Genomic DNA, 19,059 nt, shown 5'->3' with positions numbered 1-19,059 from the left:
GTGCACAGGGAAGGGAAGATGTGCTTGATATTGAGTAGCTTTGGGGTGCAATGGGCCCACTTGTCAGATCCAAGAAGGAAGCCTACTTAACACAGTGAGGAAAACATAAAGAGGCCAACATAGTGGAGCATAGTGCATGATGGTGTGTTTAGAGTGCATGCTGCTTCGAAACAGAAGGATGGAAAGGGTATGTCCATGCATGGGAGAGCACAAAGCTCACTGGCACAGTGGGAAAATGAGAAAAAGTATTCTCTCTCTCTCTCTCTCTCTCTCTCTCACACACACACACACACACACACACACAGAGAGAGAGAGAGAGAGATCTGCTTTGAAAGTTTTGTAGTTGGATTTGATCAGTCTCACAAGAACATTTAAAAGATCTTTACATTTAACAGTTCTGCTCATGCACACATATAATTTCCATTAACTAAAATAACACCATCATGCACATGGTCATGTGCTTTAAAAAGTCATGCTGTGTCATTGTGCACACTTGCTTCTGCACATGGCTTAGGTGAAAGAGAGAAAAATCACCTGGATGAATGCAAGAAACAGAAAATTCCAACAAGAGCAAGTATGTGCTGTTTGGTAGGAGGATAAGTGTACCTATTTTACTGTTGGAGCAGCAACATACCTAGCCCAATTCTCTCAGCAAGGACAAAGTCATTGTAGTGTTACTATGCACTCACTCTAAGCAGCACCAGCAAGCTTCCCCAAATTCTGGTACACTCTTTGTGCTAGGGAGGTTAACACTTCCTTCCACTTGCTTGGAAGTGATTTGTTGAAGGCTTCGTGGTTAGCTTCATTTCTGGACAAAGATCTGATCCTAGTTCCCCAAAATGCTCTAACTAGTGCACATGCTTTCTCTTTGGCCTGAACTAGAGGTCCTCTACTCAGTTTACATCTCAATACTTCATTGCTTTTAGTGGTTTTCTCCCAGATTGGTTCCAATATCAGAAAAGAGTTTGGCAACCAAGCATACAAACCTAACTGTCCAATTTAGATAACATCTATAAAGAGCAAAATAAGGCAAAGGGAGTACAAATGGACAGATCAGAACTTTGAAATAAAAAGGAGCTCTTTAGTTCAACTATCTACCTAATCCTAAATCAGGTAAGTCACTACTTACATTCAGGCTTTTGATCTCCTTGTGTGTAAAGTTGCTTGGCTAGTCAAGTGTAGGCTTTTTTCTGATGCCGGATGAAGGACCAAGGCTGCATATCACAGCCCATTTATTAAGGATTTTTCCTTCCACATGGGTTTGAGGGGCACCTGGCTCTCTTGGACCAATTAAAGCTCAAGTCATGTTCTGCAGGTAACAGGGGATTTACCTCTGGGAGGAGGGAGGCAGAGGAACAAGGATCCATCCTGTCTGATCTGTGTGTGGATTCCAGCTGGGTGTATGTATTGGGCTGCCCAGCTGAAATGGAGGGGCAAAAGAGCCAGATTTTTGTCACAGGATGTTTTGGGTTGCATATAACCCAATGAGTTTATATTTCAGACTGAAGTTACTGTCATGGAATCATCATATTAAATACAGAGATTTCTCAGTGGTTAGGGAGATGCATGCTATGCATGCACATCTCATTTATTTATGAGGTTCATAATTCAGAATCATGTCTCCCTCTGCTCAGTTTAAACCCATAGGCTGTATCATGCTTTGATTCAGTAGAAGCATGCATAGAAAGGAAACACTATTTCAGAAGTTTTAAAGAGAAAATGAGGGTGGGAGATTGCAGCACACAATCCTCAGAGCACCTCATAATGGAATCCACCAGCCTGCAGATTCTGAAGTGGACCATTGATCCAATCTGGATCATGATTTACCCAGGTTGGATCATGTGAGTCCTCTTTGAAAACTGAATAAGGTGGAACCAATCATCAACACCACTCAGAGGGAAAGAGTGAGTGAAAAAGTAACTAGTGTTTGCTTTTTCTGCAAATGGCTATTGATACTCACCCACTCAAGGAAGTGAGTGAATGAAGATGGCTCACTGCCCTATCCCCCTGAACAGGAAATTGGGCAAAGTGGAGAATGGGCAGGCAGGAAAGAAGTTGAAATAGTACCATTGCTTAGTCACCTTACCTCTGTCTCCAAGCATCATTAACACTGGGTCCAGGAAAACCTAGAGAGGGGTGGTTAATGAATTTCTCTGTCTGCCTTCTTCCACTCAAGCCCAAACTAGATGTAGCGTGCAGCTTATTATCTTGATTTTTCTTTGTTAGTTACAGGAACGGAGGGTGATTCTTACTGGAAGGCAGCACACAAGGAAGGGAAAGATGTATGTTTTCACTTTCCCATCATGATTGGAGCAGAAATTTCACACATGTATGCATGCTTGCGCGCGTGCGCGCACACACACACACAGAGCAAGCATGCAATAAGCTTCCCATTGGGAGGGGGAAGAGATAAGCCCTCCCTCCTCCCTGTGTCCTGCTTTGCCAGTAGGAACTGGGCTTCCCCACAACTGTAACTGGAAAAGTAAGACACATAGTTACATTCGATGTGATTAAGTGAACATCTAGTTTGACCCTAAGACCCAGGCTGCACTTAATTTTTTTAATAGTTAGCTGCTAAGAAATGAATCACAGAACTCCATATAATATTATCTGAGCCTGAGAACCTACTGCAGAGTACGGGGGACATAATTCTTGGCTGTGTAAATGTGGGAGAAGAACCAAGAGGGGTCCTAGACTCAGGTGTGAATTGATAGCTTAGCCATCTCCAGTCATTCAGGAACTGCAAAAAACAGCATGTGATTGGGGACCAGATGGATAAGCGTACTTGCTCTATTCCCATCTACGATTTGGAGAATGATTGTCTGAAGACTGCTTCTACTCACGGAGACTTTCTTCATGATGTGGAACTGTTCTTCGTTTCAGTCACCTGTCAACCTACAGAAGGGGATGGGGGTGGAGCTATTGTGCTTGTCCCCGTGGCATCATCTCATATGTTGCTTTTCCCAGTTCCTGAACACTTTAATTTTGTGCCATTGTAAGAAGGAAACCTCTCTAGGCACATGTATGTATTATTAGCTTGGCTGAAATGTTAACTGTTGTGCAGTAATAGCTTGGATATACTCACCTCTCCCATTCTTAATCCTTAGATGCCAGTGTGGTATAGTGGTTAAGGTGGTTAACTACAACCTGGGAGACCAGGGTTCAAATCCACACACAGCCATGAAGCTCACTGGGTGACCTTGGGCCAGTCACTGCCTCTCAGCCTCAGAGGAAGGCAATGGTAAACCCCCTCTGAATACCGCTTACCTATTCATAGGATCGCCATAAGTCGGAATTGACTTGAAGGCAGTCCATTTCCTTTACTATGGACTACAACTCATTAGCTTCCACTACTTAGAAACTTAAAGTAGGGAGCTTATTAAAAAGTAAATTTTGTTGAATACAGTATTAAATATATTAAGATTTAGATTTAGAGTGTAAATTACCTATCCTGGGAGATGTGGTGCTAGATTTCCTTTCCCCATATTATATTGACGAGACCATTAATTTTTGCAGACAGTGGTGCCTTTAATCAATAATATGTCTCTAGTATCCAACTGATAAAGCAATTTCATTGTCCACATACTGGCTGCTTTCCTTTAGTTTTGACCTTTGCAATTTAGATTGCTGCTGTTCTCAAGTGAACTGTATACCATGTTGACAATTCCTGTTCTTTTGATTTAATTTATTTCCTTCATTGGAATGCAGTGACAATATTATGTTCAGCCTTGGCATTTCTTACATTAGTTAAACCTGGCTTCATCTGCCTGCCGAAAGGATCACATTATCCTTTACCATCCAGTAGTGTAGTGGCAAATTCAGATGTGCAGAGTTCCTTCATGATAGTAACACCACATCCCCTCACAGCCATAAAAGGGGAGTGTGTTAGCTACCGAGAAGAGTCATCTCAGTGTCTGACTCACCTCTTTTCACTCTGATTGGAGGAAAGGATGCTGGAGGCAAAGGGACACTGCTGGGACCCTGCTCCAAAAAAAGTAAGGGGTATAAGACTCCCTGGATGACCACACCCCTGTTTTCCACTCATAATTTACCCAAGATTAAAATTTAGATTTAGGTTAATCAATCAGTTATAGAACTGAAGAAGGTTCTGGCCTGAGCTATTCTGCTAGGACTAGCTCAAGCCAAGAGGCTGTAGCAGGTGTCCCCCAAACTGGCTCCAGGGAGTGAAGAAGAGCATGAGATAGGAAACTATGCAAACTCAAGTTTTCCATCTTCTCCCTTCCTTTGCTGGATAATGATGATGATGATAATAAATACTAATAATGTGAAAGGTTAATGAGGAGGGTAGGAAGAGCAAAAGTGTCTTGCTGTATGGCCTGTCATTCTTTCCCTACCCTTCCATGGACATTTTCCCTTTTTCTTACTATTATTTAACTACAGCATAGAAGCCATTCATTTTTTTCAGACTAACATCCCAGAAATCTTGATACAGTACAGATGACACTTTGCCCCCAACTCCAAATGACCGCACTCAGTGGCTTTGTATAGATGTCTGACAGCATTGGGGACAAGATTGTACCCTGCAGTACACTGTAGCATAAAGAACATGGAGCAGAGACATAGTCTCCCAATACTACTCTTGGAACATGACCCTGTAGATAGGGGTGGGAAAACTGTAAAACAGTGCCCCCATTACCCATCCCACAGAGCCAGTCCATGAGGATACCATGGTCAATGGTGTTAAAAGTCACTGAGAGATTGAGAAGCAAATGCAGAGTTGCATTCCCCCTCCCCTGCTCTTGATACATGTCATCCATCAGGGCGACCAAGGTTGATTCAGTCCCCAAACCATGCCTGAACCCAGATAATTTGCATCCTCCAGGACCTCCTGCAGCTGGAGTTGTAACAACAGTGGCATTCAAGGCACCATGGAGCTGAGTGACTCATGCTGCTGAGGGCTGCAGAGGCCCATCCACCACTTCTGGAATGATCAGCCTACAGACCACCCAAGACAATTCTGCTGGATGGCTTAACATCATATAGTCCATACTGGCTAAACTAATGGCATATGTGGGCCCCATTTTTCCCCTTTAATTTATCCTTGAAATCATTAACTTGCTCCTTTCTGGTTGAAATAGAGAATTCATGGTCAGATGCATTAATACTGTCATTTTTACTGATGAGAATGAAACTGTTAAGTATCTATACTGTACTTAAAAACAAAGTGGTTAGAATAAACATGTACAGATTTTTTTTCTCAGACTTGCAACCTGTTTAAAATGAGCAGCTTTTACATAAGGCATCTGAACAATTTCTCATGGATGATAGTGTTGTTGAGAGCATCAATCAACCAGCCACTGAGGTGGGGGGAACCCTGTGATTCCTATTTCCTATGTCATTTCCCTATATTTGCCAGCTTTTTGTTTCACTCCTGGCCATTTTGAAAGCTGTGAAAGGAAGAGAAACATGATTACAGTTATCAGGCAACTGTAACTGGACACATCCAGGTGCCTTTGGCAATGCAATACATCTAGGCTCAGAATTCAGTTCCATTGAATTCCTTGGAGACAGTGCATATGATTGCAGCCCAGCACACAGCTGCATATCTGACTGACCATATATAAAGAAGAGGACTGTGCTGAACTCGAGCTCTGTCAAGGATAATCTCTTTCTCAGTCCTCTCGCTTTGTCAGAGCTATTTTGATGTGTTTGTGTGCATATGTGTGTGCTCATGATAATTATTAAATTTATTATGTGCCCTTAACCAGAAGGTTCCAGGGCAGGTCAGAATATAAAATAAAGTATTAAAACAGTTTAAAACAAATTATATGCACAACTACAGAGGGTCTTAAAACTCTCTCTCTCTCTCTCTCTCTCTCTCTCTCTCTCTCTCTCTCTCTCTCTCTCTCTCTCTCTCTCTGTGTGTGTGTGTGTGTGTGTGTGTGTGTGTAAAATGTCAAAAAACACGCATTAAGGTAAGGGAGATTTGTGGTCTTTGTCATACAAGGCAGTTCTGTGGGACAAGCGGTTGGAGGGAGGTGCCCAGAATGACAAAACAAAAAGATAAAAAGTCACAATTTTATTCCGTTTATGCAATTAAAATATGTAAAAAGCCCAACGCATTTCGGCTAATCGAATCTAGCCTTCATTAGGGGATGCTTGTTTCAATTTTCTTCAAAATGATGATAACGTTGGTCTTGTTCAAAAGAATACAAGTAGTCAGTAGTGCGTTCGTCAGTAATGAGCTCTCAATAAACACGCTTAACAGACTCAGCCTGACGAACGCATTACTGACTACTCGTATTCTTTTGAACAAGACCAACATTATGACTTTTTATCTTTTTGTTTTGTCATTCTGGGCACCTCCCTTCAACCGCTTGTTATATTGAATGACATCCACCTTTTTCCACCCCCAGTTCTGTGGGACAGTCAGGAACATCAAAGCCGGAGAACAGGCCACTTGTGCAACAGCAGGAATGAAGACCACTGTGTAGTGAAACAAAACACCAAGGCAGCAGCTGCAGAACAAGGTCATAAATTGTGGTAAAGCTAAGTATTGGGGCAAAAGACCTGCATCTCAAGGAATGGTGATGAAATAAGAGCACAATGAAATGAGAGCTCCTTTGTATGGCACAGTTTTTGCCCCATTTGAGGCCTGAAGTAGCCAGGAGCCAGAGACTATTACCTAAACTTTGCCTACTTTCATGTGAATGAAAGACCTGGATTGTACTAGGATTCTATATCTTCAACACATCAGACCTGTCTCAGCCTCCTGGTGCTAAGGAAGTAGTAAATATCAAGGGAAACACCTGGTCCAAATCAGATGAGTATGCTCTCTTCTTTTCAGCTATACTTAGGATTGTTGCTCTCACCTCTGACAATACCAATCACATTTTTGATATGGGAAGGGGATTCCAGGATTCTAGTCTTCTCCTAACAGGGTATGAAGGATCCGGTGTTTGTTCTCTGGATGTAGGGTGGTTTTTTTTCTCCCCTTCCCCCCATAACATGTTTCTGTGATTGTAGAGTGAAATCCAGAAATTTCACTTGCAGTTTGTTCCATGTGCCGATCTACTTCCCTGGATGAGGGTGTAAATGTTTTCCATTAAGTTTTTTATCTTTCCTTTTTTACATTCTCCATACATGCCTATAATAAACTCTTCCATGGGACTACACTATGTACATTTGTCTTTAGGCCCTGCTGTCGTACAGCGATCTGATGAACAAGAGTGTAGGAAATTGACTCTACAGTAGAGAGCGGAGATCATTTTACACAATGAGATTTCCAATTAGAATGAAACACATAGCTGATTTTTGCCCCTCAGGATTCTAGCAATCATGTTTTCAGAAGGTGGCTGTTCATAGGATTATCAGGGAAGCCCTTTGGTTATATGAGCATTCATGCATATATCTAGTTCCAGAAATTGCTTCTCTGCCAATTGTTTTGCTGTACAAAGCAATTAATCTCACATTTTCTATATACTTTGCTATGGTACACTACACAGTGTTTAAGTCATAATTTTCTTAAAAACAATCCTGTAAGTATGGTTGTTAAAAGAAGAATTCAATGATAAAATTATAAAAGGCATGGCCTGAAGATATGTATTGCTTATCATCATTTAAGCATATTGTTTATTTATTTATTTATTGCATTTGTATACCGCCCCATAGCTGAAGCTCTCTGGGCGTACAACTATTAAAAACATTAAAAACAAAGATACAAATTTAAAAACATATTTTTTAAAAAAAGTAATTTAAAAACACATGCTAAAATGCCTGGGAGAAGAGGAAAGTCTTGACCTGGCGCCGAAAAGATCACAGTGTTGGCTCCAGGCACACCTCGTCAGGGAGATCATTCCATAATTTGGGGGCCACCACTGAGAAGGCCCTTTCTCTTGTTGCCAGACTCCCAGCTTCCCTCAGAGTAGGCACCCAGAGGAGGGCCTTGGATGTTGAGTGTAGTGTATGGGTGGGTTCATGTCAGGAGAGGCGTTCCATCAGGTATTGTGGTCCTAAGCCATTTAAGACTTTATAGGTTAAAACTAGCACCTTGAATCGAGCTCGGAAACATACAGGCAGCCAATGCAAGCGGGCCAGAATCGGTTTTATATGTTCGAACCGTCTGGTCCCTGTTACCAATCTGGCTGCTGCATTTTGCACAAGCTGCAGCTTCCAAACCATCTTCAAAGGCAGCCCCACGTAGAGCACATTGTAGTAATCTAACTTGGAGGTTACCAGAGCATGGACAACTGAAGCCAGGTTATCCCTGTCCAGATAGGGACGTAGCTGGGCCACCAACAGAAGCTGGTAGAAGGCACTCCGTGCCACCGAGGCTACCTGAGCCTCAATTGACAGAGATGGTTCTAGGAGAACCCCCAAGCTACGAACCTGGTCCTTCAGGGGGAGTGCAACCCCATCCAGGACAGGTCAGAAGAACCACCCACTAGCAGCATCTCAGTCTTGTCTGGATTGAGCCTCAGTTTATTAACCCTCATCCAGTCCATTGTCGCAGCCAGGCACTGGTTCACCACATTGACAGCCTCACCTGAAGAAGATGAAAAGATATTAATATCTGGTTTCACTTATCCCATGGTTTAATCTTTTGTACATAGATAATTCTGTGAATGCTAATTAGGGAATTTAACCAAGGATAGAAAGTTACTGACAGTGCCTACAGCATGGTCCACTCAGAGTGGACCATGCTGTAGCTATTAATGTACTGGGTCTCTTGCAATGGGTCAGTCTCTCTCAGCAAACCCAGGAACTGAACGGAGGTGTAAGAAGGATTGTTATGCATGGTCAGTAACAGCGTTACTAACTGGACAGAAATATGGCCAGGCTGGCCAAATTATTTTATTTTATTTTATTTTATTGCTTTGAGACTAGTTCCCAGCAGCAGGGGGCAGAAGTCCAGGGCCTCACTCGGCGTAATGAGCAAAGTCTGGCTTACCACATTTTAAAGCAAGTAAAGTAATGCACATTACCATTTAAAGAAGAGTACCTGCAAGACCATTAAGTGTAGAGTCTTAAATGACCAAACTCTACCACTGGTTGCTAGAAAACCTAGGATAATAACGTTCCCACCTTTGGCGGGAGTGGATTTGCTTCCAGCTCCCCTCCCCCCGGGTTTGGAAGATGAGAGGTGGTTTGGTCGGGGTGAAGGGAGTGTGGCATGTGGCCATTGTTGGCCAATCAGGGTTGGGCATGAGCCGAACTTAAAAGCAGGCTTCGCACCCAAATCCTCCTTTTTTCGCACGTTGATTCACCCACACAAGATTTTCTTAAATTTTTATTTAAAGAAGATGTAGTCCAACTTGATAGATACTTCCTAAGGGCCCACCCAGCTGTTTCTCCCCTATTAGAAGCTCAGAAGCTCATCAGATATGAGCCCCTAACCACCTTCTTAAGATCATAAGGAAAGCCTCAGCATTCCATGCAGAGTCCGTAGCATTTGAACCCCAGGTGCATTTCTCATTGTGTAATTTACACATGAGTAGATCTACAGGGTTGTTCCTCTACAACATTGCAACAAACTTTCACCCTTACATTATCCTCAAATTTCAGCCAGTTACCACTCAGCGTTTTCCTTCTGGAAACAAAAAAACACTGGGGTCCAAAAATACCCCAGCAAAAAGCCCTGGGTGCAAATATTGGCCTTTTATTGTGTAACTTACATATGAGTGGACCTACAGAGTAGTCCTTCTAGGACATTGTCGAAAACTATTTGGTAGTGTCAAGCACACTTGTGGTGACCAAAACCAAACCAAACCAAAATAAAAGGGTCGCTGAAGTACAAAGTGACCCCATCTGTCCACTGGAAATCTCATTGGGGACCAGATATACCCCCAAGTCAGGCAAGTGTATTTTTTTAACAGCCTGCATGAAGGTTAAGAGATAAGAAAATTTGGGGGCAGCAGTGGAGCCTTCACAGGGAGCCCTCTGAGGATCAAATAACAGGGAACGCTGGAGCACTCATATAATTTTCTTTTTGAAAAACATTTATGTGTGTGTATGTGTGTGAGAGAGAGAGAGGGAGAGAGGGAGAGATTTGAGCTGGGCCTGTAGTACAGCAGGATCTAATCCTTTCCCCTGCCCTCTGCACTCCCCACTGCAGATACCCCACTAAAGCTGTAATTAACTATGGAAGGAAAAACCTGTGGGGCTAATTTTTACAAACAGAAAAAAATATTGGGAACTCCAAACAAAGAGCTGCACTGTAACTGGTAACTTAGCACTGAGGCTCTGGAATTTGCTTCCTAATGAGATCTGCCAGTGTTCTCTTTTGTCTTTGTAGGATTTCTCGACTGAAATCCCAGGACATCTAATACAGTTTTCATGGCTGCTGGATGCCTTATACATTGAGAATGTTAGGCTTCGGTTTGAATTATTGTTGAGTAGTGGGGTTTTTTATCATTTGATTATATAAATTAAATCTAAAGATTACATAAAACAATATGGTTTATACTTTCTTGTAATAAATAAATTTTTGGCCTTTTTGAATACCTAAAGGAAACTTGTTCCTATAATTACAAAACTTGGAAATCTGAATATAGAAGCTCTGGGTTTTAATATATTAATTTGATATTGTAATAATTTCCCCATTAATTTGAATGTGTAGTTCAGCTTCCTATATTAAGGTTAACTGGCAATTAAACATACATACAGGATTATTTTATGCAAGCATTTGTTTCAGATTTTTATCAGTTTAAACACTCCAGAGAAGCATATAAAACTTTTTTAAAAAACTAAAACCCTATAATTAAAATACAATAAACATTTAAATAGGATAATACAGTGAAAAACAAGCCTTTTAAGTTGAGACCTATCCCACTGTGTTAGAATTGCTTGTTAATATGTTTTTTTAATAATGTTTTCAACCCTTTTTCAAAGATGTTTTTAAAGCTTTTTTAAAAAAATGTTTTTAACGTTGTTTTGTTTTAATGTATTTCAAGGTCTGTTTTTATGATGTTTTAAAGTGTTTTTAGCACTTCTGTTTGCTGCCCTGGGCTCCTGCTGGGAGGAAGGGCGGGATATAAATCAAATAAATAAATCAAATAAATAAATCACATAAATAAATAAATAAAAAGCAGATGACATTTATATCATTATTCAGTGAACCTTTACTATTTCATAAAAAGGAAGAAGAATCCTAAAACTCAAGCAAATAAAATGTTAAATATATTCAACTGAAGATGAAAAAATATACAGGCATATCCCGCTTAACGTTGCTTCACTTAACATTGCTTCGCTACAACGTACATGCTCCATACGTCCCCATACCCCACTTAATGTTTGCGCGTACATTTTATTGGCATGACGCCGCTGCCATCTAGTGGTGATTGCGTGCAGTACAAGTGAAGACAATTGCTTCACTTAAAGTAGATTTTCACTTAAAGTATACTCTCCGGTCCCATTACGAACGTTAAAGCGGGGTATGCCTGTACATATGGAGTGTTTCTATCTTCATTTTTAAGATCTTGCATGCACACTTCTTGGTAACCAAGCTTTTATTTGTTTCTTTATGTACTGAGTGGGAAAGGTAAAACATTATTTTTCTTACAAACTGAAAACAAAAATACAATTTCTCAAAGAATCAAGGTGACTATTGCTCATATGTGAGTTCCTGCATTTTGGCCTAAATTTAACTAGTGTTAATTAATTTGTCAGCATCTGTGTGTGAAAAATGTAAATACTCTCTTGGCTGCAAGCTGTATGTTTTGTAACTAAACAAAATGCATCTGAGAGTTAATTTTAGCAGAAGTGTTGTTCCTGAGGGTTATTAATACATCATTATAATTTCTTGATGGAATTTAACTTTTGTTTAACTTCATGTATATATGTACTTGAATATTATGCTACTAATCTGTTTTAAATATGATGAAGGGTAATGAATAACATATTGGCTCCATCTGCACTTTACATTTAAAGCATCTTTATGTCACTTTAAATAGTCATAGCTTCCTCTAAAGAATCCTGGGAATTGTAGTCAGTTAAGGGTGCTGAGACTTGTTAGGAGACCCCTTTTCCTCACACAGACCTTCAGTTCCTAGAGTGGTTTAATTATAAACCCTTCTTCTCAGGGAACTCTGGAAATTGTAGTTGTTTGTGGGGAATAGGAGTCTCCTAATCACTCTCAGCACCTTCAACAAACTACAGTTCCCAGGATTCTTTGGGAGAAGCCATGACTGTTTGAAACAGTATTATATTGTGAGAGTGAGCTCTGTCCCTCTGCTTGTTTTGCTCACCAACCAGCGACTCCCAAACACACACACTCACAGGCACTCCCAACCCACAGGGAATCCCAACCTTCCAGGAAACCCAAACACATGCACACACATATAAACACATGCAGGGACTCCCAACAGGTCAGAGTCAACCCCAAATGGGTTGCTAAACTTCCCTTTCTCCTCAAACGGGTTGTTAAGTTTCCTTCTCCCCATCAGACCTTCTCCCATGAGGAGGAGGGAGGTAGCCTGCCAAGGCGACTGACGTAGGAACAGTGGGGAGTGGCCAGGGCAGCACCTCAGCAACTGTCCTTTTCTCCCACCACTTCCCTCCACCTTGCCTTCTGCTGTGGTGGCTGTCGGTGAAGTGTGGGGGCAGCAACAGCAGCGCATAATTGTTGACAAGGAGCTACCCTGGGCTGTCCTGACTGTTTCTGTGCCTCGCCCAGGCTGTCTCCCACCTTGCCTGTTCACTCACCTGCCTCATGCCTGCCTCGCTTACCCACTGATCTGCCATCCTCACTTGCCTTACTCCCACTGCCTCCCCATGGAATGATGCCATCATGCTGTGTAACTTCATGACAGCTTACAAAAATAGATAGATATATAGATAGATGAACATGGAAATGGACTGCCTTCAAGTCAATTCCAACGACCCTATGAATAGGGTTTTCATGGTAAGCTGTATTCAGAGGGGGTTTACCATTGCCTTCCTCTGAGGCTGAGAGGCAGTGTGGGGATTCATGGCTGTGTGGAGATTCGAACGTGGTCTCCCAGGTCATAATCCAGCACCTTAACCACTACACCACATTGGCTCTCAGATAGATAGATAGACAGATCATGCAGACAGGACCATTTTTTCTCACTTTTTAAATATTTGAGAATCTAAGAAAAAGCCTGTTTTATCTTGGCTTTGTTACCACTCCATTAGTTGGCTTTGTCAGATACTGTAATACTCCAGTCATACTTGTATTCCAAAGGAAAAATGACATTAAAAAGGATTCCAGGTACAATAAAATCAGCAATTAGTTACACCTATATTGTTCTTGCAATGTATATAGCTTATTACAGGTAGAGAATTTTAAACCCAAATTATTTTTCTCCTGGTTCTGCATACTTTGTTAATGTATGTGGCAACTCAGAAAATTGTTGAGGGAATAATGTTATGTGGAATATAAGAAATTATTTTATTAATATGTGTGTAATGGCTTATTTTCTTTTATTGTATATTTCCATTTTTCTAAACTGACATGAAAAAGCGACCCTAAGAAGTAATAAACATAAGTGGTTCCATTTATTTATTCCTATTTTTTTTCTTAGCCACATATAATTTAGCTGTGAAAATGGTGATAAAATCTATTCTGTGACCCTGAAGTTATACAGAATTTATGCTTCAGTGGTTGCCATGCTTGAAAAAGACAGGTAATGCATTACACTTGCCATGGAAAGGAAGGTAAAGTATGAGTCTTACAGCCTTCATAGGCATTTACCAATGAAGACAGAATAGCTCTACCAAAATTTATAGCCCTTATAAATTTCTAGAAGGATTCATTGCCTAGTCCGTGCAGACTGTGGCTTGATTTTTATGTAGTCTGTGCCATCTTGAATCTGACTAGACAGGTCTAGTGCTGCTGCTGCTTTATGACTCATTAGCAGGCATGCCCAGAACAGAACACAAAAATGGTTGATGGATTGAACTTCGTGTCACGGTGAGGGAGGAAGTTGATGTCCTAGTATATTATACAGGGGGTTTCTAAGTAAAATGTTCCAATTTTTTTTTTATCTGGCTGTTTAATGAGCTATACATAATTCAGAAGGAAGTTAGTGAATCAGTTGTAAAGTCATTTTCCTGCCCTAATTCAGCATGAGGAATAAATTTAGGTTTTTATTTAATAAGCAAAGTTGCTTTTGAGACCAAACACCTAGATTGTTTGTTTTACTAATGATCGATACAGGAGCATATTTTCCTCTGTCTTTGTGCACTGTGTACTACTAGAATGGTAAAACCTCTTAATTGTGACGTAAGAAAATTTGTATGTATTTACCTTAAGGATATTTTCACAAGTGATGCTGAAAATACCTCTTGGTCTATATAAATGTGCCACTTGTGAATAGTAATACAGGATAGAAAGTGAAAGAGAGCCTATTTAAAATTAAACGTACATTCTAGCCTTTGAAGCTTTTACATTTGAATTTCAGACATTACTGCTAAGTGAATATCAAAATCATAGTATGGTTGCTGGTTGCAAAATGACCAGGCTTCTTCCATGGCTTCTGCCAGGCACCTGCAAATAATATTTTAAGTATTATTTTTAAAAAAACAAATACAAGCAATAATGCTTGTACAAAATGCCAATTTTCACATCTAAATGTAATAAAGTAGTGCATTTTGCCAAGCTACAAATAAGAATGTAAGGAATAAATATATGCTAACAGAACTGCAACATGCAGTAAGATTTAAGCAAGCTAGACATCATAGCCACAAATAAAATAGGTACATAATTGGCAAGTTAGTTCCCATATTAAGTACATATGGGGTATATATTAACAACTTATAAAGAACATTAGAAAGTAGGATGAAGTAGACCTCATTTCATCTCTTCCACTGTATTTCTGTCTTGATGTTGAGAAGGTTGGGTTCTGAAATTATAACGAGAATAGCGAACATTGGCAAGGTTTGCTGAAGCATGGCTCTGTGCTTTGTCCTTCATATTGTGGCATTGTAACCACTTTGCGTTAATTTCTACAAAGCAGAGATGCTGATGCTGAAGTCTGATGTTCTCCCAGATATGTAAAAGGACTAGTTGCTGTTTCTTAGTGCCTTCTGAGAGACATTCATTATTTCACATGTTTGAAAACTTTGTGTTGTATCCAATGATAGTCGTACTAAGAGTGGACCTATTGGAATTAATGGAAATTGCTAACTTGGGTTCATTAACTTCAATGGGTCTACCGTGATTAGAACTTTTAGTTGGATTTGTTGTTGTTGTTATGTGCCTTCAATTTGACTATGACTTACGGTGACCCTATGAATCAGTGACCTCCAAGAGCATCTGTCATGAACCACCCTGTTCAGATCTTGTAAGTTCAGGTCTGTGGCTTCCTTTATGGAATCAATCCATCTCTTGTTTGGCCTTCCTCTTTTTCTACTCCCTTCTGTTTTTCCCAGCATCATTGTCTTTTCTAATGAATCATGTCTTCTCATTATGTGTCCAAAGTATGATAACCTCAGCAATGTCACCATCTGTCACTTTCTTATTTTTCATTTAACAGACTTGTATCATTAAATGTGGCTGTATCCCACCTATAAAGTGGGGAAGGGTGATTTTAAGTACCTAAGGGAGCTGTTTCTGTTGGGTTCTGAATTCTTCCTCTCATCTGTCACTCCCCCCCATAGTCCTTTTCCTAAAGCTGGGGTGACTAACCTATTTGGGGCTGAGGGCCACATTGACCCATGGCCAGCCCTCCAGGGGCCACATGTCAAAGTGGGTATGGCCAAAGCCAAAATTTGTTGCCCCTCTTATTCTTTATTACATTCATTTGTTGCCAGTTATTAAATTCACTGAGCTATAAACACCACACCACTTATTCTGTTACATTCATTTGTTACTCCATTTTAAATTCCCTCTGATATAAGCACCCCCACTCCTTTATCCCCATATTCCATGGTAAATCAACTCATTCATATCCAGTAATGGGGAGAGAACAAAGGGGTTATCATCACTTGACGAAAGGAGACAATTTCCCCTCAATCCCCTCCACTTCTCCACTGAAAAAAACACTCTAATTGACAAGCATATTGAGAAGATCTCCTAGTAAGCTCTCCCTCATTACTTGATGGATGATTCCACTGCAGTGTTCTGGAAGCACATAACTCAGTGTTGATTAGGGTGAAAAACTACAGAGGATTAGGGTGGAAGGCAAATGCAACTGGGGAGGATGCTCACTTTTTAAAAGTTGCTGCTTAGTTTTTTAAATGTTGCTCTCCACTCTCTGGTGAGCAAGGGGACTGGGAGATCCACATCACAATTGTGCTGGTTCGGGCAGGGAGATTCAAATCTCTCTGTTCACACTAGCATGATGATGGGGCTCAACAGCACCATCTCCTGTTGAATTGATGCTCACTGGTACTACCTCCTGTTCAACACAGCAGTCAAATTATTGGAATCCACCAGAAATTGTTTCGAGGTGCATCTGCAGATAAAGCCCATGGGTCACAGGTTAGCCAGCCCTGCCCTAAAATGCCATTTCCCTCCTTTCAGGCTCCAATACCAGAAGTAAGCACTGCAGGGAGAAAACCAACTCTGGAGAAATTGGGCTACAAAGGAAAAAGTATTGGTGGGGGAGAAGGTTCAGCACCTTTTGCCTATGTGCCCCTTTTATGTTTTAAATTACACCCTACCCCTGTTTTCCATTTCTTCCTTGTAGTCTGGCCCTTCACAGGAGCTTGATATGCTTGAATTTAACTTCTAGTGATCTAGCCAAGAGTTTCAGAGAAAGCCAATTAAATCTGGAGAATATAGCAAACAGAATTAATGGCACTCTCTAATTTGAGATAATTATTTTATCTCACTTACAGGCAGTTGCTTAGGGAAATTCTTAGATGATGGCATGTTTCTGATTACATATGGACAATATAATTGACATGACATGATACAGGAATTATGAACAGTTTAAACATTTATTTTAAAAAAATCATAAAGTCGCTTTAATTTCTTTAGAACAGCAGTTGTTAAACGTTCCTCAAATGACTGAGTTCCTCTCAGTAAAAGTATTTCTAATCGCCCAGCTCCATCCTGTCTGGCCATCTCACAGTGGCATCCAGCTTCTTTTAATAGATTGGGAAGGGTGTGCTGTTCATGCAACAGCTGTGAGATGAGGCAGCAGCTGCTTTTGCTCACACATCAAGAAGGGTCACAGAAAAAGTTAATGTGGTACACTCAAGTAAAAAACACTCTCTCATAGCGTGGTGTCTGTCTTTCTTGATGTGACATGAATGCACACTAAAACAAGCTGCAGATGCTAAGATGCCCACTGTGATTGTGCAAATCAACTGGAAATCTGGCTGATCCAAGTCCATTCATCAAGCAGCACAGATGCTACTTTTAATGGCCACCTCTTACTTAAACCGTAACTTGGACATAGCCCAGAATAAATTTTGAATTGAGTTTTTCAAAGGCAATTCTTTGGAAACAGTCTACAGAGAGTATGCATAGGTTTGATACGAATGCTATTTCCTCTCAAAACTGAGTATTAAAGACAAGTAATGTTCAAATAGGTCATTTTAAACCTAGTGCAGATGGTCACTAATGAGGGACAAGGGAATTGTTCAGCTTCAGTCTTCTGGCCAAAACACAGTGGCAATTTATTGATTCAATTTGTGTCCTAGCACATGCTATTTTTTTTTTAAGTCTTAACAGAACAATAATAAATATGACATTTCAAAGCAAATTTGGTGGCTCCTGTTTGGCAAACATCTAAGACATTTTGAGGAAAGCAATAAGAATCTCACAAAGAGATTTCTTGTGGGGAAATTTCTGCTGATCTGGAATGGCCAGAGGAGGGTGTGGTTGTCCAGCCCCTGTGTAGATGGCAGTCTTCATTACATCAATCAGTCATGAGCTATGCAGTCTTGTTGCAAACATGCAATAGATTTACATCAAGAATCTGCATCCAGTCATCATTCCCTGACCAGAGCTTGGAAAAATTACTTTTTTGAACTACAACTCCCGTCAGTCCCAGCCAGCATGGCCACTGGATTGGGCTGATGGGAGTTGTAGTTCAAAAAAGTAACTTTTCCAAGCTCTGTCCCTGACACATATCCACTGCATATCCTCCCATTCTTGCAAACATGCTTCTCTCCTTCAGGCATTTTTGGTGTTGGCTTGACACAGTGGACAAACTGCAAATTTAATCTGCCATCTAAAGTATGAATTGGCCTTGACAGTTGGTTAGAGTACAGCCAAAAGAAATATGTCTTTCCTTTCATCCCCCCCCCGAAATCCCTAGAAGTGCTTCCAGCTAATAATAAGGCTATGCCCAGAAATTCAGACTGGTGTAATGGATTTCTCTTGCAGGTGTACAGAATGTGATCGCGATGAACCATGAAGCAACCTGCTCTAACAACTTATATACTTGGCCTTGCTAAAACTTGAAATTGAGTTTTTGAAGGGCTTCCTGATCTTCTACTAATGGAGCTGCTAGTGAGGCATTTTTAGCAACAAATGAATGGTTAATGAAAAACACCTGGAATATATACAGTGTCTTAGCAGGTGAACCAGCTGATTCTCCTTGTGATTTCTCTACATGGTGTAAATAGATAACATCCTGTTTCTCCCTCTGCCCCCCTCATCCTCATCCTGTCTCCCTCCCTGCCCCCTACAGCTGGGACGACAGCAGTTCAGTTAGCAGCGGCCTCAGTGATACTTTGGATAACATCAGCACAGATGACCTGAACACCACCTCATCAGTCAGCTCTTATTCCAATATCACTGCCTCTTCAAGAAAGAATGCCCATAACCATGTAGGTGTTCTCATTTTCCTCTCTTTTTAGCACTTGTAGTCTGAAGACTCCAGGTAACTGATTAGGGACTTTATTACTTATTTTTCTTTCACACCATTGTGTACACACACACATTTTTCTTTTCCAATTTTTAAAATTTATTTTACAGAGCAGTTTTTCTTCATTTGTAATAACTGTAATCATCCTAACCCTCACCCAGCACAAGTTATAGGTATAATTATGCAAATCTAGTGATACAGTGATGTCATAAAACCATAATGACACTGTTAATTGAATATAAAGGCAAACAACTGCCACCTTCTGTGTATCTATCTTCATATACCAAAGAGGAAAACCTATTTCATAATCAAG

General features: G+C 40.6%; 1 protein-coding gene across 18 annotated transcripts in view; it reads left to right on the top strand.

Moving 5' to 3' along the window:
• Positions 1 to 19,059, top strand: part of NAV3 (neuron navigator 3) — a 1,044,290-nt gene that overhangs the window by 906,083 nt on the left and 119,148 nt on the right. For all 18 annotated transcript variants that reach the window (XM_061639678.1, XM_061639673.1, XM_061639674.1 and 15 more), the window contains one exon: positions 18,570 to 18,708. In XM_061639678.1, coding sequence (XP_061495662.1) covers positions 18,570 to 18,708 — 139 coding nt within the window. The remainder of the gene's footprint in view (positions 1 to 18,569; positions 18,709 to 19,059) is intronic.

Source organism: Rhineura floridana, chromosome 8, assembly GCF_030035675.1.
Source record: "Rhineura floridana isolate rRhiFlo1 chromosome 8, rRhiFlo1.hap2, whole genome shotgun sequence".
NCBI lineage: Eukaryota > Metazoa > Chordata > Lepidosauria > Squamata > Rhineuridae > Rhineura > Rhineura floridana.
The sequence above is the reverse complement of the archived record's forward strand: the minus strand, read 5'-3'. Positions and strand labels throughout refer to the sequence as shown.